Below are 25,383 nucleotides of genomic sequence, written 5' to 3'. Positions count from 1 at the left end.
CGGGCACAGCTGGGCACAGGAACACTGTCCTGAGTGCCCAGCTGTCTCTGCCCTGCCCTCTCAGGCACAGCACCACAACATCTTCTCTTGGTTCTGCACTGCCCTGATATTGTCACTGTTTTCTGCTGCTCTCAGGGAGGCTCTGGCATTTGCAGCAGCTGAGTCAGGCACTGCCCTTGGTGTTCCTGCCAGGCAGGGCTGTCCATGGAAATGCGGTGTCCAAGCTTCCCTGGCACCTATGGGGCTGTGGGCAAAGCAGTCCATGGGAAAGGGGAATGAGCTGAGCCCCCTCCCTGAGATCCCATCATGGGCACAGCCAGGGGGATCTCCTTGCTGTGCCCTTCCAAGCTCTGAGCTGCCCTCCTGGGTGCAAATCTGTGCCAGAGCCTCTGGGAGTTTCCTGAATGTCCCATGGGGAAGGGCAGAGCTGCAACAGCTGAGGAAATGCTGCTGGGTTTGCCAAGGGAGCCATGAGTGTCCTTGGCACAAGGGGGTGCTGAGACCTTGCCCAGAGGCCATTAGAGAGGGTGAGACATTAAGGGATCCCTCTGCTCTGGGCAGGGTCTGGTTTATCCCAGGCTGACCCAGGAGTGTGATTGTGCTCTGATTGCAGCCTAAGGTGCAAAGCCAGGGCAGCTGGGAACAAGCCCATCCAGCCCCTCACCTTCCTTTAGCCACAGGGAATACTTTCCCTCTCACATCTCTAAGTGGCAAACTGAGTGCAGCCAAAATGCTGGGGATTTCTGACCTCAGAGAGCCAGGAATGATGTGTGGGGAGCAAAACAATTCCTAAAACCAACTCCTGCCCTCTATTTCCTTTAGAAATGGGAGTGCAGACACTACCAAGCCTTTCTGCATTAGGAGTGGTTCCTCTGACAAATCCTGAATATCCAGCCTTGTCCCTCTGCCCCATGGCCACAAACCCAGGGCAGTGGGGCAGGGATGGCTCCTTCAGGGCCCTCATGCACAGGCCTGGCTGCTCCTGGCAAACTCAGCCTGCACAACTGGAGCTCAGGCAGGGGACCCAGGTGAAGGTTTTCCCAGAGAAGGAACAAGGGTGGGTGAGTCCCAGCAAGACAGTCTGCAGGGAATGGCCCAGGTTTGGCTCCAAGCAGCCTCTCCTGACCTATCACTGTCCTTTCTCCATGAAGAGGTCCCCATGTGCAGCCACAGCAAATGTCCAACAGCAGCTCCATCAGCCACTTCCTCCTGCTGGCATTGGCAGACACGCGGCAGCTGCAGCTCCTGCACTTCTGCCTCTTGCTGGGCATCTCCCTGGCTGCCCTCCTGGGCAACGGCCTCATCATCAGCGCCGTAGCCTGCGGCCACCACCTGCACACGCCCATGTTCTTCTTCCTGCTCAACCTGGCCCTCACTGACCTGGGCTCCATCTGCACCACTGTCCCCAAAGCCATGCACAATTCCCTCTGGGACACAAGGAACATCTCCTACACTGGATGTGCTGCTCAGCTCTTTTTCTTTATGTTCTTCATGTCAGCAGAGCTTTCCCTCCTGACCATCATGTGCTATGACCGCTACGTGTCCATCTGCAAACCCCTGCACTACGGGACCCTCCTGGGCAGCAGAGCTTGTGCCCACATGGCAGCAGCTGCCTGGGCCAGTGCCTTTCTCTATTCACTGCTGCACACAGCCAATACATTTTCCCTGCCCCTGTGCCATGGGAATGCCCTGGGCCAGTTCTTCTGTGAAATCCCACATATCCTCAAGCTCTCCTGCTCCAAATCCCAACTCAGGGAGGTGGGACTTGTTGCTGTCAGTGCCTGTTTGGCATTTGGCTGTTTTGTGTTCATTGTTTTCTCCTATGTGCAGATCTTCAGGGCTGTGCTGAGGATCCCCTCTGAACAGGGACGGCACAAAGCCTTTTCCACCTGCCTCCCTCACCTGGGTGTGCTATCCGTGTTTATCAGCACAGGCACATTTGCCTATTTGAAGCCTCCCAGCATTTCCTCCCCATCCCTGGATCTGGCCCTTTCAGTTCTGTACTCGGTGGTGCCTCCAGCCCTGAATCCCCTCATCTACAGCCTGAGGAACCAGGAGCTCAAGGCTGCAGTGTGGAGACTGATGACTGCATGCTTTCAGGAACATTAAAGTGCTGGGCAATATCTGCGAATAACTGGTAATCAAAGTCATCTTTGCTACTTCTTTTTGGCTAAACTGTGGAGGTTCTTTTCCTTTGTTTTATGTTTAAATATAGTCCAGAAAAAGTATCATTGTTTCTGCCATTTGCCATTTTTTTTTCTCTCCAAATTTCCTGTGGCCTCAGACTGTGTCAATGAGGGGCTGAACTCTGGGTGACTTTAAAGGAAATAAAGGACTTCCCAGTAGAGTTTTCTGCAGAGATGCCCTTTTTCCTTCTCTGGAGCTGCAGCAGCAATGTCTGTATGCAGAGCTGGGGCAGACCAGTGCTGGCCCAGCAGTTGTGCCCAGCAGCAGCAGCACTTGGTGTTGCCAGTGCTGCTGCCATGGCCCTGCCCCGCTGCCCTGGTGGCCCTGGTGTTGCTCCAGGGCCTGAGTGCTCTCGGGGCCGGGCACAGCCCTGGGGGTGGCAGTGCTGGGGCTGCAGCAGGGACAGGCCATGGGCACTGCTGGGGCAGCGCTGACACCTCAGGCCAGGGCCTGGGGGCTCCAGGCTCCTTGCCCAGGCTCACTCAAGAAAATGCCCAGGCCAATGCTCAGAACACAAAACCCCCGTGAGCTGCCCCAGGCTGGCCGTGGGCAGGCTGGGGGCAAACAGCATGGCTGGGGCTCTGCAAGGGCCCTGGGGGAGATGGGAAGGAGCAGCAGAGCAGGGGCTGATCCATCCCCAGTGCGCTGCACAGTGCAGGGCAGTGTCCCAGAGCATCCTGGTGGAGCTGCCAAAAACATCCATCCTCTGCAGCCCTGGCCTCTCCCCCAGCTCACACAGGTGCCCCATCCTTGCAGGCACAGACACGGCAGCACTGGCTCAGCAGCCCCTGTTTGCATTGCACACAGCAGGGGGAGCACCCCCATGCTGTTGGTGTGGGGACATGAACCTGAGGGAGCACAAATGCCATCAGCCCCTGGGGCCAGCAAGGGCTGGGGGACGCCAGGGAAAACACTCAGCTTTGTCCTGGCTTCTGCAGTCAGCCAGAAAGTTTGTTCCCATCAGCTGGGAGTTTCCTGTGCCACTGCAGACACTGTTTCTCAGAGCCAGGGCTGCCTGGCAACCACCCCCAAACTGCCCTGAGCAAGTATTCCGCTTCACCTTTGCTTTCTCTCCTCTTTCTTGTTCCAGATTTCTCCCTCTTGCCCAGCCCTGTTCTCTGCCCTGCAAACAGCCCATCCCTGTTTGCCCTTTCCTCTCTGGCCCCACTCCCCATTGCAGTTCCTGACTTGGCACCATGGGAACGTCCCTTGGGCAGCAGGATCATCCTACAAGTGCTGCAGGAATTGTCTGCAGGCTCCTGCAGTGCCTGGTGCTGCTCCCTTGCCAGAGGTACCCCAGGTCAGGGGGGCACATCTGGGCTGCTGTGTCTGGCTCTGGGGCTCCCTGTTCGGGGCAGTGAGGAGGAGCTGCAGAGGCTCCGCTGGACTGACAGGATGGGCTTTGGGGCTGGCAGGGGAAGCTGAGGGACCCTGGGCTGCTGGAGCTTCTGAAGAGGAGGCCCAGGGCTCATCCTGAGTCTGCTCCAAGAGTGGTTCCAGAGAATCAAAGAATGAGCAAGGTTGGAAAAGACCTTGGAGATTATCAAGTCCAACCTGTGCCCTGACACTGCCTTGTCTCCCCTGAGCCTCCTCTTCTCCAAGATAAACAACCCCAGCTTCCTCAGCCACTCCTCTCAGGACTTGTGTACCAGATCCCTCCCCAGCCTTGTTGCCCTTCTCTGGAAATTCTCCAGCCCCTCCATGTCCTTCCTAAATTGGGGCCCCAAAACTGCAAACAGCACTCGAGGTGCTGCCCAAGCAGTACTGAGCACAGGGGAAGAATCACAGCCCTGCTCCTGCTGGCCACACCATTCCTGAGCCAGGCCAGGAGCCATTGGCCTCCTTGCCCACCTGAGCACACTGCTGGCTCATGTCCAGCCTGCTGTCCATCAGTCCCTGCAGGTCCCTTTCTGCCTGGCTGCTCTCCAGCCACTCTGTCCCCATCCTGTACTGCTGCAGGGGTTGTTGTGGCCAAAGTGCAGGACCTGGCACTTGGACTTGTTAAACCTCACTGTGTTGGATTTGGGCCCTGGATCCAGCCTGTCCAGGGCCCTGTGCAGAGCCCTCCTACCTCCATCCTCCATCAGATCCAAACTCACACCCAGCTTGGTGTCATCTGCAGATTTGCTGATGTTGGACACAATCCCCTCATCCAGACCATTTCATGCAGACATTGGAATCCACGCTTCCTGGCTCTGACCCCTCGGCCATCCTGTGGGCACCCTGTGATGGCACTCAGGGTGATCTGTTCCATAACCTTGCTGGGACCCAGGTAAGGCTGACAGGCCTGGAGTTCCCCAGCTCCTCCTTCCAGCCCTTCTTGGGGATGGGCTCACACTGGCACCTCCAGTCCCCTGGGCCCTCCCTGCTGAGCCAGCTCTGATGGTAAATGATGGAGAGCAGCTTGGGGAGCTCATCCACAGCTCCCTCATCCCCCTAGGATGGATCCCATCTGATCACACCTGTGAGCATCTGATTGGCTCAGCAGGTCACCAACTGCTTCCTCCTGGATTACAGGGGCTGGTGTGAGAGTCTGTCCTAATTTTCCCTCATCTGCCTCACGATCATCCTTGGGAGACCACTGAAGAGAAGACCCCCCCCCCCATCTATATCTGGCTCTGAAGGAGAAAAGTCACACGCCACGGGCCCCGAGACCTGAAAGCTCAGTGTTGAGCTACTGTTTACACAAGTGTGTTTGCTGTATGCTAAGAAGAGGGCACCATGCCCCGTTTGCAACAATAGCAGCTCTGGAAGATGTCCCACCTCTCGGCCTGGCAGGACTTCTCCTGAGTTTCCCACAGAAGACCCTCACCTGTTTTACAACCACCGTGACAGACAGACTGAGATGTAAGAAGATTCTCCATCAAGGACTGAGACATGAAACTCCTAACAGGCCCCTCTGCTCCTTCCAAGGACTGGAACTGAAACCCCCAGCCCGGGGGAGGTGTGTGGGGAGGAAAGCTGACCGAAGCGAGATGTTTGCCTGCAGGTTGTGACCACTGGACCAAAAATACGATGGCTCTCGTTTATTGCTAAGAACATAGACTACCTGTTACATCCATCAAGCTCATTTACTGTTGAGAACATGGACTACCTGTTACATCTGTTCCCTATTGTATCTGTTTCCCCCCCCTCACAATTTTCAGTAATAAAAACCTCTGAGTTAGCTAGAGCCTTCGAGATCTCCCCAATGTAGCAGGCGGAGCCTCGGCTGGACTGCACCAAAGGACTTCGTCTCTGCGTTGGTAGCTATATCCCCTCTCGCTCTCTCTCTCTCTTTCTCTCTCTTTTTCTCTCCCTTAATCCCTCTATCGCATTTTTGCTGTGGTTATTTCAATAAAACTGCATTTGTTTTGATTATCACTGCAAACCCCCTTGTACCGTGTTGGTGTTTTGCACTCTGAGATCATTCCTACGAACCATCAGGTCATCTGTCCACTAGGATGGACCCTGACATTAAATTGGCGTCACGTACAGTATTCCAGCAGGCAGAGGGATTTGCAGGGAAATCCCATGCTAAATTGAGTGCTCTGTCTCCGGAATTGGTACAAAAGATCTCTCAGTGCAAAACAGGGGAAACTGTTACTGTCACTACTGTTGCTGACTCTGATACAGGCACTGACACCGACACTGATACTTCTCCTGATCCTGATATTGATGCTGTTACTGATATTGATATTGATATTGATATTGATACTGTTGTTGTTGTATTTGAGTTGAATCTGAACCTGTTACTGTTGTGTTTGAGCTGAATTTGAAACTGTTACTCTTTTTACTGTTGTATTTTGTGTACCTGGACTGTCTAAAAAGGGAAGGGACAGACCTGAAGAAATAAGCTGTGCCTTTTAGACAGATATTATCCCTTCACCTACACAGGGAGCGAGGGGCGGCCCGGCAAAGGCTGAGTGGCTTTTTCCCTGTTCTAGGTTTCTGGTCCCCTCACAAAGAAAACATTTGTGTGTGTGTGTTCATGTGAGTGCGTATCTGTACTGTCTGGGAGGGAAGAGACAAATTTGAAGCAACCTCACAGGGCCTCCCAGACTGATTCTGTCTCTTCAACTACCCAGGGAAGCCAGGGGACAGTGGAAAGGCTGTGTGATTTGTGTAACTTAACTTAACTCCCTGGTGTAGCTTTGGTCCCCTCACAAAAAAACTAAAAACTTCAGTGCAAAAGATAAAGCTGAATTTTATGCTCTGCTTGCTAAATACAATGCCACACCTTCTCTGGGGGGAGAAGAATGGGCAAGCTGCAATTGGTTTAACTTAGAAAATGTTATTGATAGAATATCTTCTATGCAACATAAATCAAAATTCAATACTGGGCACAAATAAAACCGTCCTCTGCTCAGTCTTGGGTGCCTGCCTCACAGCAGCAATAGAAACTCACTTTAAGCGAAAAAGTGAGGAAAATGCTATCATAGACTCCCTTCAAAACCTAGTTGAAGTTTTGCAAAAACAATTGGATGAAGAAAGAAACGTAAATAACTTATTACGGGCTGCCCTGAGAGAGGAACATGTTAAAAATTCACAGAACTCTGATTCCTCAAAAGAAACAGAAGAGAAAGAAACTCCTCACATTAATCAAAATTGCCCTCAAAAAGAATTAGCCCTGATGAAAAATTGCAGGAAACACTGCTGTAATAACATGAAACCTCTAAGTAAAACAGAATGCAACTATATCAATAATGAAGATCTTAGCCCGCAAAAAACCACTAAAGAAATCCCGTAAACTGCTACTGAATTTACAAAACTTGCAAAGCAGTACGGGCTTCTCCCCCAAAAATCTGAAACAGAACACATTTGTCAAGTGTCTCTCACTGGGGGAGATCAGATTCTTTTACCAGAACAAGAAGCCGGTGGGTGCTGGGGACATGGGGTGTTCCTAACAACAGCAGACAGACGCATCCCATGGTCCCTAATTCAGCACACTGCTCATTGGGCAGCGGGGCTAAACCCCTTGGAAAGGAGACAGCCTTTGGTCGGTACCCCCGACCAACTCCTGGAAAATATTCACAAAGCTGGCTGCCTGCAATTGATTTATGAAAATAAATTAATTCCTGGTTTTGAATCTCCAATCCAATGTAGTAGATAGGGTCAGGCACTCAGAAAATCTCGCGATGTCACGGAAAGCAGCAGGATTCCTCTCCCCCTAACACCTAGTGATAAGGGATCACCCAAGAATGTAGTCCCCCCTAACATTAGTGACTTTCGACTCCTTACTAACCAATTACAGTAAGGTAAGACCCCCTGACGTAGAGAAAAAACTTTCCCAAGTATAAAACCCGACGAGACGGGACAATAAAGGCCTTTGAACCATCCACCATGTTGGTGTTAGCGTGTGTTCTTGGCCCGAGTGACCCTGGAGAGTTTGGGTCGCCTTGCCATTTCCTCAGAACCAGGTCGCCTTGCCTTGCATCAGAAGGCAACAACTGGTGCCGGAAACCCGGGATCGAACCAGCGCCCGGGGAACGGGGATTCGCCTGGAGAGAGGACGGCGGCTGCACAGCTGGCCTTGTGCAGCGGAGGGGACGCCCTCGAATCATGGAAGCAATTGCAAAGGTAGTAAGTGAGGTGGGGGATTGAATGTAAGCTTAAAGATATGACTCTCGCATTGCCAAGATTGATCAAGCTGGGGGCTATAGAAAGCCCTGTGGATATTTTACACCTGGAGGTGTGGGATAATTGTACAAAAACCCTGGCCGAGGATACCGTGTTTTCAGGCTCAGGGAAAGCCCTAAAATCATGGGGCAGAGTCATCCGGGCTCTGCAAAAAACTCGACAAGAGCAAGAAACCTGGAAAGCTGCCAGAAGCTGCTTAATAGCCACTCCACAATTGGGGGTGGGAGCTATGACACAGACCACCCTGGAAAGTGATCAGATTGAAGATGGGGATGTGCGGGGGCTAGGCACGTCCCACCTCCCCTCCAGCCCGAGCCCAAAACCCCCAGGAGACCCCCCCAACCCCCCCGCGGAGCCCACCAGATCCCAGCCCCCCCTCGGAGCCTCTCGGCAAAACCGCGGCTCCTCTACCCGTCCCCACCCCGCCGATTGCCGACCCAACACAGGAGGCAGAGCAACGGGCGCAGTGGTTTTGGGGGGAGCTGGCGGAGGATGCGCGGGAAGCGGCAGGATGGTCAGAAACCGCCTGGATCGATAAAATCTCTCCAACACTGTATGGGCTCGAAAATGGCGACCAACCGCGTGGTCAGGGCGGAAGAGAAGAGGGGGAAAAGGGCGGAAATGGAGTCAGCGCGCCTAACATGGCATGCGCAGGCGAGCAGGGAGGGGGGGCGGTCCCCGCGGTGGAGGGTGAGACCAATCAGAGCGCTCTATTCAAATTAAGCCCATATAAGGCAAGGACCTCTCCCAGCAGGAGGCGGGGGGACCCCAGGGGGAGGGAACGGTCCGCCCCCCACAGGAGGGGGCGGGGTCGGAGCCCGAGAAAAAGGCAGAGCAGCCCAGAAGTACTTCGTCTTTCGGCTTCCGACTCCAACTCAGACTTGAGCCGGGACGAGTCTGAGAGGGAGTCGGAGAGCTCCAATTCGGATTCTAGCCTTAACAGAGGGAGGGCAGCAGCATATAAGGTCTCTAGTTGCAGCGCTCCCGCATGGGTGAAGGGGTCATCAGAGAAAGACCGGACCCCACTTACAGACTGACGAAAAATAAAGATAGCCTGTCCCTTCAGCCAAGCTAGTGTTCCCAGTCCATGTTGGGGGGGCAGGCGAAAACCAAAGAAGGACCTATTCTCCAGTGAATCCAAAAGAGGTACAGGCGATTATTAAAGCGATTGCAGACAAGGGAATTAATTCTGCCATGGTTACCACACTTATTGACGGCGTTTTTGGGGGGGATGACATGCTTCCCTTTGACATCAAACAGATGTGCAGAATGATTTTTGATGGGGCAGGAATGATTGTTTTTAAAAAGGGGTGGGAGGATCAATGCACAAAGGAGCTAGCCCAGATAACGGGACCTGACCATCCACTACACGGCTCTAGTATACAGAGATTGATGGGTAGAGACCCCACTATGATCACCCCCTAGGCCCAGGCTGAGGGATTAAGGGCCCATGAAGTTATGACAACCACACGGGCTGCCCGAGAGGCCATTCTTTCTGCTTCCAAAGTAGTGGCTAACCCTGCCCCGTGGTCCACCATAAGACAGGGCGACAGTGAGAGGTTCACTCAGTTTGTGGACAGGCTTCAGGCAGCATTAGATTCCTCCTCATTACCCTCAGAGGCAAAAGGTCCCGTGCTGGCAGACTGCCTACGCCAGCAATGCAACTCAGCCACCAAGGACATTTTAAGATCACTGCCACCTGGGGCTAACATAGCCGACATGATCAGACACGTGGCAAAGGAGGAACACCTTGCTCCTATCCAAGCAGGAGTTCACACTGCAATAACCAGTGTGATGGCATGCCTTAAGTGTGGCCAGGCAGGTCACTTGGCAGTAAACTGCCCCCAGCCAAGGCGCCTATCAGCAGCTGCTCCACCACGCAAAGGAGAACTTAAGGGACTGTGCTGGGCATGTGGGAAGAAGGGACATTTAGCTAAAGAATGCAGATCCAGGCTTCAGGGAAACAGGAGAGGGAGGGGGTGGCCGGGCCGCGTTCAGCCCCCTCCCACCTGGAATGTGCAGCGGCCTAGTTACAGAAAACCCCAGTGGGGCAGGGGGCCCTCGTACCCCATGCCCCCACAAGGAGCAGTCAATTTTATATCCCCACCTACAACACAGTGCCAGAACTGCACAATACCACCAGTAATGCTTTCGCACCCCCCACCGCCACAAGCCGCGCCGGTGTCAAAGGACCAGCAGGGGACGCCCCAGCGCGGGATCCCTGGGTGGCCCTGGCCATGAGAATAGGGAAGGAGCCCCTGATGGTGTGGGGGACATGCCGCCTTTACCGCAGTCAGGATCCCCACGTCATAGGGCTTCAGTTCTGGGCGGACATGGGATCAGACTGCACAATTATTCCCCAAGCGCATTGGCCCGGGCATTGGCAATTCAAAGAAGTCCCTCCAGTGAACGGAGTGGGAGGGCAGTCCCAGGCATGGAAAAGCCCCCAGCTGGTGGCTATAACACTTCACACAAAAAAGGGACCAGAACAGACAGTAGCAATCTACCCCTACATTTTGCAAAATTCTCCACCCCTGTTGGGAAGGGATGTTCTTTCCTTGCTAGGTTTCTGGATTACAAATTTATCCTGAGGACCACTGCCGTACACACTCCGCTGCCAATCAAATTGACTTGGAAATCATCAGACCCCGTAGGGGTCGAGCATTGGCCCCTGACAGAGCCTCGAATGGCCGCCTTGCTGGACTGGTCGACCGCGAACTGTGAAAGGGTCACATAGAACCCTCCGTCAGCCTGTGGAACACCCCTGTATTTGTGATCCTCAAAAGGTGTGGAGAAGGCTATCGCCTCATCCACAACCTGAGAGAAGTGAACAAGACGATCCGACCCATGGGTCCAGTCCAGACACTCAGCCATCCCCGAAAGGCAGCCATGTGCAGTGCTGGACATCAAGGACTGTTTCTTTTCGATACCCCTGCACCCTGAGGACAGAGAATAGTTTACCTTTTCCGTGGCATTTTGAAATGGCGAGCGGCCCAATCTCTGCTTCCAATGGAGGGTACTTCCACAAGGTCTTGTTGACAGCCCTGTCATATGCGAAATCACCGTGGACAAAGCACTGATGCTGGTCCGACACTCCTATCCTGACGCAACCATCATTCAATACATGGACGACATCTTAGTCGCTGCACCATCAGCAAGCCAAGTAGATCACCTGGTGTCCACAATCACGGAAACCCTTCAGGCCAACGGCTTCGAGATCGCGAGCGCAAAGATCAAGAGAGGACCCTGCGTGACTTTCCTGGGAGTGGGGATCACCAGCTCCTACGTGACACCCCCCAAGGCAAAGGTCTGTCGAGACATCAAAACACTCCACGACGTGCAACGCCTGGTGGGATCGCTACAGTGGCTTAGCAACATCATCCAAGTTCCTCCCGAGATCATGGACCCTTTGTACGACCTCCTGAAAGGAACGAACCCCTGGGATCCCAAGGAGTTGACACCGCAGGCAACGAGCTCCCTCGACTTCATCGAAAGCCAGATGTCCACTAGCACACTTGCCAGATGGAACCCAGCCATGCTGCTGGACCTATACGTCCACTTTACACCGAAGGGAGGAGTGGGAGCACTGGCCCAAGGACCTTTTGAAAAGGCCCGACTGATTCAATGGGTGGTGCTCGGAAGATCTGCTCGTGCATTTTCCCCAGGAATCGAATGCATCGCTAACCTAATCATGAAAGGCAGGAAACTCGCCTTGAGACACCTGGGAACAGAGCCGACAAGCATCCACCTCCCTTTCCGCAAGCAACCGACCTTGGAGTCAGCCACAATATCGGAATACCTGGCCCTTGCTCTCACTGGCTTCAGAGGAGAAATCTCCTACTCCTCCGAGCCACCCTGGACTCAGCTGCTGACCGTAGTCGACATGGACATGCCGCCAAAGGTCAAGGGCACTGCGTCAAAGCATGGGACCCCACACTGTCAGTGCAACAGCTGGAGGCAGCAGCGGTCGTCTGGGCATGCGGACTCTTCCAAGAAGAACACCTCAACATCGTAACGGACTCTATATTCATGGCAAGGCTTTGCCTAGCCATGGCAGGACCAGGAGTGACGACATCAGCAGCAGCCCTAATGCTAGAAGAAGCACTCTCCTCGCGACAGGGAATCGTGTCAGTCATCCACATCAACAGCCACGACCCAGTCAAAGGTTACTTCCAGATCAGCAACGACAAAGCGGACGCCGCAGCAAAAGGCATAGGGACGTTGCAGGAAGCCCGTCAACTGCACAAGTCGCTCCACATCGGAGCCAAAGCACTGGCGAAGAGATGCGAAATCTCGACAGCGGACGCGAAACATGTGGTAGCCACTTGCCCGTACTGCCAGAAGTCACCCCTGTGGAACTGCGGGGTCAACCCGAGAGGTCTCAAGCCCTCAGAAATCTGGCAGTTGGACTTCACTTGGTGTGAACTGCTGAAGCCCCGAGCATGGCTTGCAGTGACAGTAGACACTTATAGAGGAACGATCATAGCCGCACAGCACCCCAAAGCAAACTCCAAGGCCACAATTCAGCACTGGCTGACAGCCATGGCCTGGCTTGGTATCCCCAAACAGATCAAAACTGACAACGGTTCCAGGTTCACTTCTAAACCAGTGCAAGAGTTCGCTTCAAAATGGGGTATCACATTAGTGCGAGGTATCCCGTATAACAGTACCGGGCAGGCCATAGTCGAGAGAGCAAATCAGACCCTAAAAACCAAGATAGAAGTGTTGGTGAAAGCGGAGGGCTTTGCCATCGCCATTCCCCCAGAAGACCAGGCACGTATACTGGCAACCGCTTTGCTGGCACTGAATCAATTCCCTAGAGGAGATGAAACAAACAGTCCCGTCGAAAAGCACTGGGCCACTCGAATGCTAGAGGAGGGCCTGCAGGTGGTAACTAGAAATGAGCAAGGCGAATGGGAACGGGGCTGGAGGTTGATGCTCACGGGGCGAGGGTACGCAGCTGTCAAAAAGGACGGCAAATTAGGTGGTGTCCACTTAAGTCAATTAAGCCGGACCTCCATAGCGAGCAGAATGAGACTGATGAGAGTTGCGAGTTTCTGTTTACAGGACATGCTCATGGGACATCCTCGTGACGTGTACATCCCCATTCCTGAGGTAAGTGACAGACCACCAAGCCGCCAGGCAGCGCCCGAGAGACTCGCACGGGTGAGACCCAAGCGTCAACGGTGTTTCTGTGTGATTTTGCTGTTGGGGCTTGTTGCCAGAGGGCAAGCCAGCCCAGATCACTACCCCCATCGGCCATTCAGGTGGGTCATGCAACACCTTAGTAGTGACAAGGTGCTCAGAGAAGTCACCACACCAAACACCCCATCCTTCGCGCTCTGCATCACCGACCTGTTTCCAGGACGGCCAAAGGTAGACCCCAATTCCCCACACGCCACACACATGTACCTATCCTACTGGTGCCCAGCTTCAAACCCTGGGAAAAGCTACTGCAATCATCCAGCGTGGGGACATTGTGGGCACTGGGGCTGCGAAACCATTGTCAAAGATGCCAGACCGTCAGGGCCTGGGTGGGAGCCACAAGAGCCCGACAAATTCTTACAGTTCACCTGGGCACCCACCGGCTGCAAAACACCCCCCTTCCTCCACGGAAACTTTTATCAAAACCGTCATAAAATCCCCAAATTTCGGAAATGCGCAGACTACAACAGGACAGTCTTGCAGCCACATCACCCTAGCTGGGCAATAGGCAGAACGTGGACAGTAGTCCTTCAAGGGTCAAAAGAGAAGGTGAATGTGCGAATTATTAGGCTCCAACCGTCGGCACCCCGAGCGGTCGGACCCAACAAAGTGATTAAAAGCGTGCCGAAATGGAGAAACGCGACCCACCCCAAAGCCTTGCCCACAAAGGTCGCTGATATCCCAACCGGCCATGCAGAAGCCTTTCATATAGGCCGTTCAGCCGGGTCGGACTCAGACCCAATCCTTCGTATGTTAGAAGCTACCTTCGTATCCCTGAACGAATCCAACCCTAACCTAACCGAATCCTGTTGGCTTTGTTACGATGTCGAACCTCCCTTTTACAAAGGAGTCGCTTTAAACACTCCCTTCAGTTACTCCACAGCAGATGCACCCAACCAATGTAGAGGGGACACCCCCCGCAAAGGAATCACCCTGAGTCAAGTGACAGGCCAGGGCAGACGCTTTGGCAATGCAACCCTAGCTAGGCGGAAAGGCAACGTCTGCACCGAAGTTGTCAAACCCAACGGGAAAAACAATAAGTGGGTAGTCCCATCCGCATCTGGGATGTGGGTTTGCCAGCGATCTGGAGTGAGTCCATGTGTGTTCCTTGCCAAATTCGATGACTCTAACGAATTTTGTGTCCAAGTTCTGATTGTTCCTAGGGTCCTGTACCACACAGATGAAGAAGTGTATCGCCATTTCGAGGAACCCAGTCGGCTCCACAAAATAGAAATAGTAACAGGTATAACTATCGCAATGCTGCTGGGCCTAGGAGCAGCCGGAACGGCCACAGGAGTCTCAGCCTTGGCGACCCAGCACCAAGGACTGTCACAGCTGCAGGCAACAATTGACGAGGACCTGCAGAGGATCGAGAAATCTCCTTTCTAGAGAAGTCAGTCTCCTCACTCTCAGAAGTGGTCTTGCAGAACAGGCGAGGACTAGACCTCCTGTTCATGCAGCAAGGGGGCCTGTGTGCTGCCTTGAAGGAGGAGTGCTGCTTCTATGCAGACCACATGGGAGTCGTGAGAGACTCCATGGCAGAACTCCGAAACAGACTGGCTCAGAGACAGAAAGACAGGGAAGCCCAACAGGGTTAGTTCGAGTCCTGGTTCAATCAATCACCTTGGCTAACCACCCTAATTTCTACCCTAATAGGTCCATTGGCAATGCTACTTTTAGCTGTCACCTTCGGACCATGCCTGCTGAACAAGCTAGTCTCATTCATTCATTGAGACCCGCCTAGAACAGGCTAACATCCTGTTCATAGGCCGGCAGCAACTGCTGTGAATTCGACCAGGGAACACTGCCAGTCACAAGATTTTCTACCCAGGTTTACCAAACCCCTTTCTTTGTCAACAACCCCATGCCTCATCTCAGTACCTATGTATATGACTACTTAGTTCATTTGTGAAAAAGGAGGGGGGAGATGTAGTAGATAGGGTCAGGAGCCCGGAAAATCTCGTGATGTCACGGAAAGCAGCAGGATTCCTCTCCCCCTAACGCCTAGTGATAAAGGATCACCCAAGAATGTTGCCCCCCCTAACAATAGTAACTTTCGACTCCTTACTAACCAATTACTAAGTAAGGTAAGACCCCCTGACGTAGAGAAAAAACTTTCCCAGTATAAAACCCGACGAGGCGGGACAATAAAGGTCTTGAACCATCCACCATACTGGTGTCTGTGTGTGTTCTTGGTCCGAGTGACCCTGGAGAGTTTGGGTCGCCGTGCCGTTTCCTCAGAACCAGGTTGCCTTGCCTTGCATCAGAAGGCAACAGGATCCACACCAGGGAATGCCCTACAAGTATGGGGAATGTGAGAAGAGCTTCAGTCGTAGGTCCCAGCTGATCATCAACCAAATAATCCACACTGGGGAGAGGCCCTATGAGTGTCCCAAGTGTCAGAAGAGGTTTCAGACCAGCTCCAATCTCCTCGGCCACCAGTGGATTCACACTGAGGAGAGGCCCTTCTGCTGCCCTGACTGTGGGAAGGGCTTCAAGGACAACTCCATCCCCATCACCCACCGGCACATCCACACTGGGGAAAGGCCCTACGAGTGTCCCCAGTGTGGGAAGAGTTTCTTTGGCAGCTCTGACTTGACCAGACACCAATGGAGGCACCAGTAAGGGAAGTCCTGCAAGTGCTCCAACTGCCGAAGAGCTTCATGTACCGCTCTAGCTTCATCCCCCATGGGAGGATCCACATTGGTCATGGCCCTGGTGACCCACATTTCCCGTGATCCATGTTGGGAGGACACCTGGCTGGTTATCCTTTTGGTTTGGCCTTAATTTTCTTCTGATTTTTCTTTATCACTTAAAAACACTTGAAATATGACAAAAAAGAAAGTAATTGATCAAGGATATCTAAAATCCTACTATTTAACAGGTGTTTGAGGTGGAATTTATGGTTTGGGAACATATTCTGGAAGATTTGTGTGTTCTTGGGGGATTTCAGGAAGTATTCTCCATATCCTTGCACTCCAGAATTCAAGATAAATTGGTCTGTCACCTCAAAATTATTCAATCCCACTGAAAACACCTCAATTTTACCCCAAAATGGCTCAATTCATGTCAAATTGCCTTGTTCCCACCTCAGAAAAACTCAGTCTCATGCCATATCTAGTTGATTCCACAATCTGCAGGGTGAGATGGTGTTGGAAGGTGATTGGGAGAAGTGAGATTGAAATTTGAGAGTGTGGGATTGGGATTGTGCAGGTCTGTGTGTGTGTGATCTATTTTGATAGTAAATAAAACTTTCAGAACTATCGATTTCTGTCCCATTCATTTTCCATCAGTTCCAGTTCTGTTTTCAGAGTGCCATCTTCTCAGCTGATTGTATTGGTGTCCTCTTTTCTCTCCTGCCTCACTTTGCCTGCTCTGTTTCTCTCTCAGTGTCTCCAGGGCTTAACCCAGGGCAGCTCCCACCAAAGATCCTGCCCTGATTTAGTTCCCAATCCATGAGCTACAACAACCATGGGTGAAGTTATGAAGACTGGCAGTGAAATGTCATTGTAGGATCTTGCTGCACTTGGCTTTTGGCTCCTTCTTAAGAGCTTTGCCTTTGAGGACAGGAACATCTTTTCCTGGCTGGGAACTGGAATTCCAGCCCCTGGCAGTGTGTGCCATGGATCCCAGAGGGGCATTCCTGAGGCTCACAGGGTGCTGCTCCTGCCGTGCGTCCCAAGGAGCTGTGCAGGGCCAGGGGACAAGGTCCAGCAGCTCTGTTGGTTCTGCAGTGCCACAAGGGCTCCTGGTTCCATGAGTTTCCTTACTGCCAACAGCAGTTCCTTGGTTCCCATGATGCCCTGCTGTGTCACCATGGATATTTGGTGTCATGAAGTTCTTCAGTGTCACAATGGCCTCCCTCGCTCCATGAGCTTCCGCAGTATCCAAATGGCCTCCTTGGATGGGCAGTGTCACCATGGACCATTGGCTCCATGCAGCCCCGCTGGGTCACCATAGACTCCTTGGTTCCATGAGGTTCCGGGAGTGTCTCCATGGTCTCCTTGGATCCACAGTGTCACAATGGTCCACTGGATCCACATGGCCCTGCTGTGTCACCATGGCCCCTTGGTTCCATGGGACCCCAGGGTCACAATTGACTCCTTGCTTCCATGTCACCCTCTTAGGGTCAAAATGGTCCCTTCATTCCATGAGGAATACAGAAGTTTTGTAGAAACATTGAGCAAATCCTGCTTAATAAAAAACTGGGAACATCTGTTTGCATTCAAGAGAGATGTTAATGGTGACGGTGGCACCAGCAGCCTCCATCTGCAACAGAGATCCAGGGAAATGACAGGGACAGAGAATTCAGCTGGGAGACTCAGAGAATTCTGCTCCCAGAGAGCATTTCTGCTCACACTGTCCCTTGGAGAAAGGTGACACCAATCCTGGCAGCCTGGACTGAGCAGGTGGCTCCCGAGTTGGGTTTGTTGTTCAGGAAATCTGCTCAGGCTTTTCCATTTTTTCTGGTTTGAAAGCAAAACCAGTGAGAGACTCCAAGTCAGAATTACAATTTATTAGGAAAAGAAAAAAAAAAACCAAAATGCATTCAATAATACAAAAGAAAAAACATTGACAAAGTCAGAATACAACTTGACACCCTGTTGGTCAGGGTGTTGTTAGCAGTCCAGTTGGAATGGTGGCTGCAGTCCTTCCTCTGAAGATCCAATGGAAATGGCAGCTGTTCCCTGGGAAATCCAGTGGAAAGGCAGCTTGTTCGGTCCCAAACCCCAGATTATATCCTGGTGGGGATGCTTAACTCCTCCCCACTGGGCAGAGCATCTCACAATGAGCTAAAATCATTCTATAAGTCATGGGGTGGGTCAAGAAATGGCTCCCAGAGGGAGTTATCTCTGAGTCACATGGCAAGGCATTGATTGGCCCATTTACAGGAGATAAGGAAAAAACAATGCCCTTCCTGCTTTCAACAGCTCTTGAGGATTGGAATAGAATACATCTTTACATTGTAACCTCGGACATCTATCACTAATGGAAGGGTGGGATGGAATAACTTCATATTTGAGGTCATTTTGAGCTCTGCTGGGGGTTTCCCGAGGTCTGGTAGTGCTGTTGGCTTCAGGAACAGTTTGGGCAATGGCTCTGGGACTGAGGGCTCGGTGAAAAATGAGAACGGTTGTTAGTCTTGTATTTACAGTCTTTTGCTCTATGTCCAGTTTTCTCGCAGTTATAACAGTTTCCACTGCCTTTATTACATTCTGTATTGTGGGGAAGCACATTTAATGCAACCAGTGCTTCCATTGCACCCTGGCCTGTGGCCTTGGCTAGGCTGGAGTCACGGTCTGAGACCGCTTGGCAAATGCAAGCATCAACCATCTGAGCGATGGTCGGCTCATGGACAAGGCAGAGGGTGTCCAGAACTTTCTGCACTCAATAATGGCATTACAGAAAGCTGATTTGCTAATAAGATAATCCCAGACCTTTTGATCATCTACCTGTTTTTCCAGCACTTTATTAAGGTGATCGACAAACTTGATGTAGCTCTCATCCGGGCCCTGGCAAATGTCAGTGAAGTCAATGTGGGATGTAGAAGTGTCAGGTGGAGGAGGGTACACCATGCAGCACCTTTGAGATCTTCCAGTATTGACCGGGGGAGGACTTCAGCCTGATATTGCAGTCTAGTATAGTCTCCTTCCCTGGTAACACAGTCCGTTGTGAGGTGTTGTCACCGTTCTTCCTCAACATAACCTTTTGGCAATTCATTAAATTTATTTATCCAAAGTTGTTTCCACAAAATAAACTCAGCAGGTGACAATATAATTTTTATACACTCTATTAAATTTTATGGTACCATCGTGTGGGCAGTAAATGGTGCATCCAGCAAATTCTTAAAATAGGGAGAACTCCTCCCATAGTCCTTTGTAGCATTAACTAAGTCCTTAATTTCCCTATGGAGGTAGAGAATCCAAGATTCAGATGTCACCTGTGCAGTATAAGCAGGGGCCAAAACCTAAATGGGAATCCATAGGGAATAGATTTAGGTTTTGGCCGCCGCTTATACTGCCCAGGTGCCACCTGAATCTTGGATACCACCTCCCAGTCCCCCTCCTTTGCAGCTTTGCTCCGCATCCTCTTCCAAGAATCCTTGGGCTCATCCTCACTCTCAGATAAGCTATCGCTCTCTTCCTCTGCAGAGGAAGCAAGTCTGCTGGGAGGGGCATAGGGCATTCAGCCAACTGGCAACACACTGTGTTGAAGGCCTTTGGTAGCCAAAATGGCTTCCTTCCAGTTGGCCCCATGTCCAGTTCCAGGGTCGGAACTCAACATCAAGTTGGGGCCTGTCACAGGGGAGGTACGTGGAGCAAAGGCAGGAAATGGGGATGAAGGCCGAAGGGAATCTAAAATGGTGGTCTCTCTAACAGCAGCATTGCCATCTTGTGATTTATAGGAAGGGGGATTAGGATCAGGAGATGAAGGAATGCGGGTGAGGGAATATCTCAGGGCAGCATGGCCACTACCACCCTGAGAAGAGGACAGAAAAGGAGGGGAGATGACAGATAGCAGATGGCTTGTCTGTGCCAAAGGGCGGGTTCCATCTCCCGTCCTGTTCTCAGGGAACATGGGTTTGGGAACGTGGTGGGAGGATTGAATAAACCAGGACAATGGATTGGAACCATGAACTCGTTACATGATCCCATAAATTGAATGAAACAACAGATAGAATTTCCCAACTTTTAAAACCCTTTGTGTTTGTAAAATATAAAGCTTTTTCCCAACAGCATCCCAAAACAGTAACTGATAGATAGAATCAACAGAGATATCAGGAAACTCCTCAAATAACCATGAACAATACCTTTTAAACTCCCCTCAGAAAATGAACTCCCCTCTAAATTTAAAACTCTCCAGAACTTAACAAAAACATCCTTTGCAGCTTGGGACTGATTATTTCCCATAGCTCCCCCCAATAGAAGAGGGAATGCCCACCCACAGGAAGAGAAAATCAAAAGCCCAAACCCCTGGGAGCTCTCTGCCCCTCGGTCACTCACTCTCAGTCTCACGGGCACAATCTCCAGCCAAAGTGGGGTTTATGGGGCTGTCAGAGAAGCTGGTCCCGCAGATGTTGAAGGGATTGTTGACTTCTTCTTCAGTGAGATTCGATAAAACTCGAGTCTAACTTCAGTGTTGCAGCTGACCCAAAGGGGTACAGCTTCCAGTGATGTCTGACTGGCAGGATCACCACTGGAGACACTCAAAGGGACCTCAATGAATCGGGTGCCTGTTCGGGTGCCAGGTGTAGCATTGTGGCACTACTAAGGCCCTTGGAGCATCCAGCACTCATGGGCCCAAAGACCACTGCTACCTTAGAAAGCTGACAGAACAGGCAGGATGGGTTTTCATATGATCTCCTGCAAACTGGGTTTATTGGTACAGGAACAGGGTACACAGCTGAACAGGGTCCAGGGATGAAGACAGGGTGTAGGCTGAGATCACAGGGTTTTATATGGGGTAGTGAGGGTGGAGCTGAGGGTCAGGGTCCAATGGATATGGGGGAAGATGGTGCAGAGGAGGGGTCAGAGGTCAGGTCAGCCAATAGGGAAACAAGGGTGGAGGAATGCAGCAAACTAAGGCCAGTGGAGGGACAGAGGGAGAGGAACATTCTAGGGCTAAACAAACGTGGGCAATAGGAGTTGAACTAGGATAATTAGGCCAATGGGCCAATGGGGTAACATAACGTGACATAAATCATGTGCCTGCAAAGATCAATGGGAGAAGAAAGCATCTCACCCTAACCTGAAAGCCTATTCCTCTTATCTGGAACCAGTCCTCCATGTCTGGGGGATTGAGACTCTGATGGCAGGGCTCTGGGCCTCCACACATCCTCACAGCTGGCCCAGGGCAGGTCTGGAGTGGTCTTGGTGGCAGCTTGGGCTTGGCACACATGTGAGGAGGGTGTCTGTATTCAACAGGGAGCTTAGGAGTTTTAGATTACTAAAATAAAAGAAGAAAAACCCCACCTTGACTGAGTGCAGCAAGTTCTCCAAGCTAAGCTGACCCCAGGTGAATGAGGAGAGACAGGATGGGGTTTGGAAATGTGGAGCAAGGCTCTCCACACTGGGTCAGATCTCAAGACACAGCTTCTCAGAGCAGGCCAGACCTCCTTAGGAAAGCCCCTGGGTCTATCAGTCACAGAATGCTGCTATCATTTCTTCTCTAAAGAGAACCATACACCCTTAAAACAGGAATATGGATTTATTGGAAGCTATTTGAAATACTTCTCTGTAACAATAGAAAAAGAACTTCCTAGTGAACAACACTACAGTAGAGGGAAATCAAAGCAAAACCATGGTTTGTCAGCATGTACTTGATCATAATGAGCCCCATGGTGCATTTGGAGCTGAGCCCTGGAACCTCAGAGCCTGAGAGGAGATTGCACAAACCTTTCCAGGAGTCAAAGACGGACAAAAAACCCAAAGTGTCTTGAGGCATGAATGTGTCCCTCTGAGGTCCATCCCCAACACAGGCTCCTCATGACTCCTTGGAGGAGAGTATTGGAGGCCAGGATGGCATGAAATCCTCTCAGAGACTCAGTGTAGAAAGGAAAATCCAAAGTACCTTAAAAACCTTGAGTATCTCAAAGTATTAATGAGCACTACTGGGTGTCAGAACAAAGCTCTCAAGGGACTCGTTAAAGCAGATAATTGGGGCCATGATTGTACAAAGCTCTCACAGAGTCTGTATCAAAAGGGAAACACCAAATACCTGAAAAAAACTAAAGTACCCTAAAGTATTAATGAGCCCCAATGAGTGTTGTTACTGACAAAGCCTCTTCAGGGACTAATTACAGCAGATTATTGGAGCCCATGATTGCACAAACCTCTCAGAGACTGCAAGACAAAAGCCAAACCCAAAGTCCTTTGAAAAACCTGCACAGAGGCTCCCAGCACAGAGGCAGCTCCTGGCAAGGGCAGCGCTGCAGAGAGACAGCTCTGGCCAGGAGCAGCTCCTGTGCACAGCCCAGCAGGGCTGGGGCACTGCCTGCAGCCACCCTGGGCACAGCACAGGGGCACAGAGGGGTTAAACTAAGCCTGGGCTGGGAGGACAGAGCAGAGCTCACTCAGGGCTCACTAGAGCAGAAATCATCCCAGGTTTGAAACAGTCATTCCCTGGCTGTGGAAAGAGAAGCTGCAGTTCCTGCCAGGATCTCCTGGAGCTGGCACATCCCACAGCTTTGAGGACCTTTCAGGAGGGCTCTCAGAGCTGCTCCAGGGCAGGGCTGTGGCCCTAGGGCAGGGCTGGCTTTCCCTGCTGCCCCAGCCCAGGCACAGCCCAAGGCAGCTCCTGTTGCCAGGCTCTGCTGCAGGGCTGAGCAGCCGGGGCTGCAGCCAGGGGTGCCCAGGGCTGTCCTGCAGAGCAGGGTCTGCAGCCCAGGGCACTGTGCTGGGGCAGGGACTCTGCTGCCTGCCAGGGAACGCTCTCAGCCAGCCCTGGCAGCTGCTCCCAGCGCTGGGGGGAAGCTGTGGGGGAAGGAGCCACCCTGAGCAGGGCAGGGGCTGCTGCTGAGAGGGGCTGGGTGGGGCAGGGCTGCTCCCAGCTCCAGACCAGCCCGGGCACAGCTCCGGAGGACACTTCCCAAAGAAGGTAAGCCAGGGATTGCTGGAAAGATCAGGAGCTTCCTGAGAGTGTTTTCAATTTCCTACTTGGAGAAAGATGGGAATGTTGGGGTGGTGACAAAAAGTTTTTTGTATTTTTTACATTTTTATATATTCATAGCTCTCTGAATTACTATTATATAGTTACAATTCTATAATCCTTACTTAACTCTCCTAAACTCTTAACTGTATTAAACCACTATTATATTCTTATATAGCTTTAATCCTGAATTAAATCTAGTATGTTTCCTTATCTTTCTCTTAATAACCTGACTGTCTAAATATATCCCTAAAATGCTGTATAGTCCTATTCTTTTATATACTCCTGAAATACTATATAGACTTCTAGGAACTGGACATATAGGAGCATTTTGGGTTTTGAGAATGAGCAGAATATGAGCGGTCATTATAAAAAGTGAAGGCAAAGAAGCCTTTGGACCTACTCCAATGGGTTGACCCAGGGATGTGTAACTAGGGAAACTGAATCTCCTTTTGGATGTTCCTGTTAAATATCCTAATTATCAACCTTAATAAATTGTTGAAATCAGGAGGTGGGTGTGCCCTTTCCCACTGGGACACCTGGAAGCTTCCAATAAGTGTCTGGCTTTTACTTTACTTTACTGTTCTAACACTACTGCAAGGGTTTTGTTTTTTTTTTTCTCTTTGGATTATAGACAACAGGGGGATGAGAGAAGCAGAACAGGAATTGTAATCCCAGAATCACAGAACATTCTGAGTTGAAAGGGACACACAGGATCATCAAAGGAATGTTTGAACATTTACACAGACTCCAGAACTGTGACTTAAGCTGGTCAGTATCTCTGCTGGGAGCCTCCCAAAGGCCCTCAGCCACTCCTCAGCACTGGGCAGCAGCAGCATCACTGCAGGGCCCAGCAGGGCTCTCCTGAGCTGCCCTTGCCCAGCTGCACACAGAGCCTGCCCCAGCCAGGGCCCTACACACAGGCAGGTTTCTGTATGGCCCCGGCCAGGGTGCACAGGCTGGGATGGGCTCTGTGAGCGCTGGCAGGGACAAGGCTCCTCTCAGGAGGGAATGTCCAGGCCCAGGGAGATGCTCAGGGAAGGAGAGGGGGCTGAAGAGAGCAGAGCTGGGGGCAGGATGAGGGCACTGTTGGTGTGTGGGAGGTGCCGGGCACAGCTGGTCAGGGGAACACTGTCCTGAGTGCCCGGCTGTCTCTGCCCTGCCCTCTCAGGCACAGCACCACAACATCTTCTCTTGGTTCTGCCCTGCCCTGATATTGTCACTGTTATCTGCTGCTCTCAGGGAGGCTCTGGCATTTGCAGTAGCTTAGTCAGGCATTGCCCTTAGAATTCCTGCCAGGCAGGGCTGTCTATGGGAATGGGGTGTCCAAACTTCCCTGGCATCTGTGGGGCTGTGGGCAAAGGGGAATGAGCTGAGCCCCCTCCCTGAGATCCCATCATGGGCACAGCCGGGGATCTCCTTGCTGTGCCCTTCCAAGCTCTGAGCTGCCCTCCTGGGTGCAAATCTGTGCCAGAGCCTCTGGGAGCTCCCTGAATGTCCCACGGGGAAGGGCAGAGCTGCCACAGCTGAGGAAATGCTGTTGGATTTGCCAAGGGAGCCGTGAGTGTCCTTGGCACAAGGGGGTGCTGAGACCTTGCCCAGAGACCTTTAGAGAGGGTGAGACATTCAGGGATCCCTCTGCTCTGGGCAGGGTCTGGTTTGTCCCAGGGTGACCCAGTGAGTGTGACTGTGCTCTGATTGCAGCCTAAGGTGCAAAGCCAGGGCAGCTGGGAACAAGCCCATACAGCCCCTCATCTTCCCTGAGCCACAGGGAATCCTTTGCCTCTCTCATCTCTAAGTGGCAAACTCTGAGTGCAGCAGGAGTGCTTGGGATTTCTGACCTCAGAGAGCTAGGAATGATGTGTGGGTAGGAAAACAATTCCTTAAAACAGCTCCAGCTATCCATGCCCTAAAAAACTTGGAATGCAGATGCTATTGAGCCTGTCTGCATTAGAAGCAATTCCTCTGTCAAATCCTGAATATCCAGCCTTGTCCCTCTGCCACATGGCCACAATCCCAGGGCAGTAGGGCAGGGATGGCTCCTTGAGGGCCCCCATGCACAGGCCCGGCGTCTCCTGGCACACTCAGCCAGCAAAACTGGAGCTCAGGCAGGGACCTGGGTGAAGGTTTTCCAGAGCAGGAACAAGGGTCTGTGAGTCCCAGTGGGACAGGCTATAGGGAATGGCCCAGGTTTGGCTCAGAGCAGCTTCTCCTGACTATTACAGGGTCCTGAGTGGGTCGCTGGGGGTGAGAGAAAGACGAAAATCTTGTTTCTTGATCAGAAGGCTGGACTTATTGATATATGATATATAATACATTATGACTATACTAAATAGAATAAAGAGAGAAGTTGCAGAGGCTCCTAGCTAAGAATAGAAAGAAAGAATCTATAACAAAGTTGTGTCCAGGGACTCGGTCCCTAGCTTGCACTTGTGATTGGCCCTTAATTAAGAACATGGGAACAACAACCAATCACCAATCAAAATAGGTGCATCCTATTGCATGCCACAGCAGCTGATAACAATTGTTTACATTCTCTTCTGACGCCTCTGCCTTCCAGAAGACGCAGAAATCTGAAAGAAAGGATTTCTGTGAAAAAAATGTCTGCAACACCTGACTTGTCACTGTCCTTTCTCCATGAACAGGTCCCCATGTTCAGCCCCAGCAAATGTCCAACAGCAGCTCCATCAGGCACTTCCTCCTGCTGGCATTGGCAGACACGCG

At 51.7% G+C, this 25,383-nt stretch overlaps 1 protein-coding gene across 1 annotated transcript; it reads left to right on the top strand.

Moving 5' to 3' along the window:
- Positions 1 to 1,557: 1,557 nt before the first annotated feature.
- On the top strand, positions 1,558 to 20,266 carry LOC134413848 (olfactory receptor 14J1-like; the record flags this gene model as incomplete). The annotated part of the gene is made up of 4 exons (XM_063147889.1): positions 1,558 to 2,019; positions 12,874 to 12,921; positions 18,477 to 18,548; positions 20,261 to 20,266. Coding segments are annotated over 4 exons (588 nt in total), but the record flags the coding sequence as incomplete, so codon positions are not given.
- Positions 20,267 to 25,383: the final 5,117 nt, after the last annotated feature.

This window comes from Melospiza melodia, unplaced genomic scaffold, assembly GCF_035770615.1.
Source record: "Melospiza melodia melodia isolate bMelMel2 unplaced genomic scaffold, bMelMel2.pri scaffold_54, whole genome shotgun sequence".
Taxonomy (NCBI): Eukaryota; Metazoa; Chordata; class Aves; order Passeriformes; family Passerellidae; genus Melospiza; species Melospiza melodia.
This window is presented reverse-complemented; position numbering and strand designations above follow the sequence as displayed.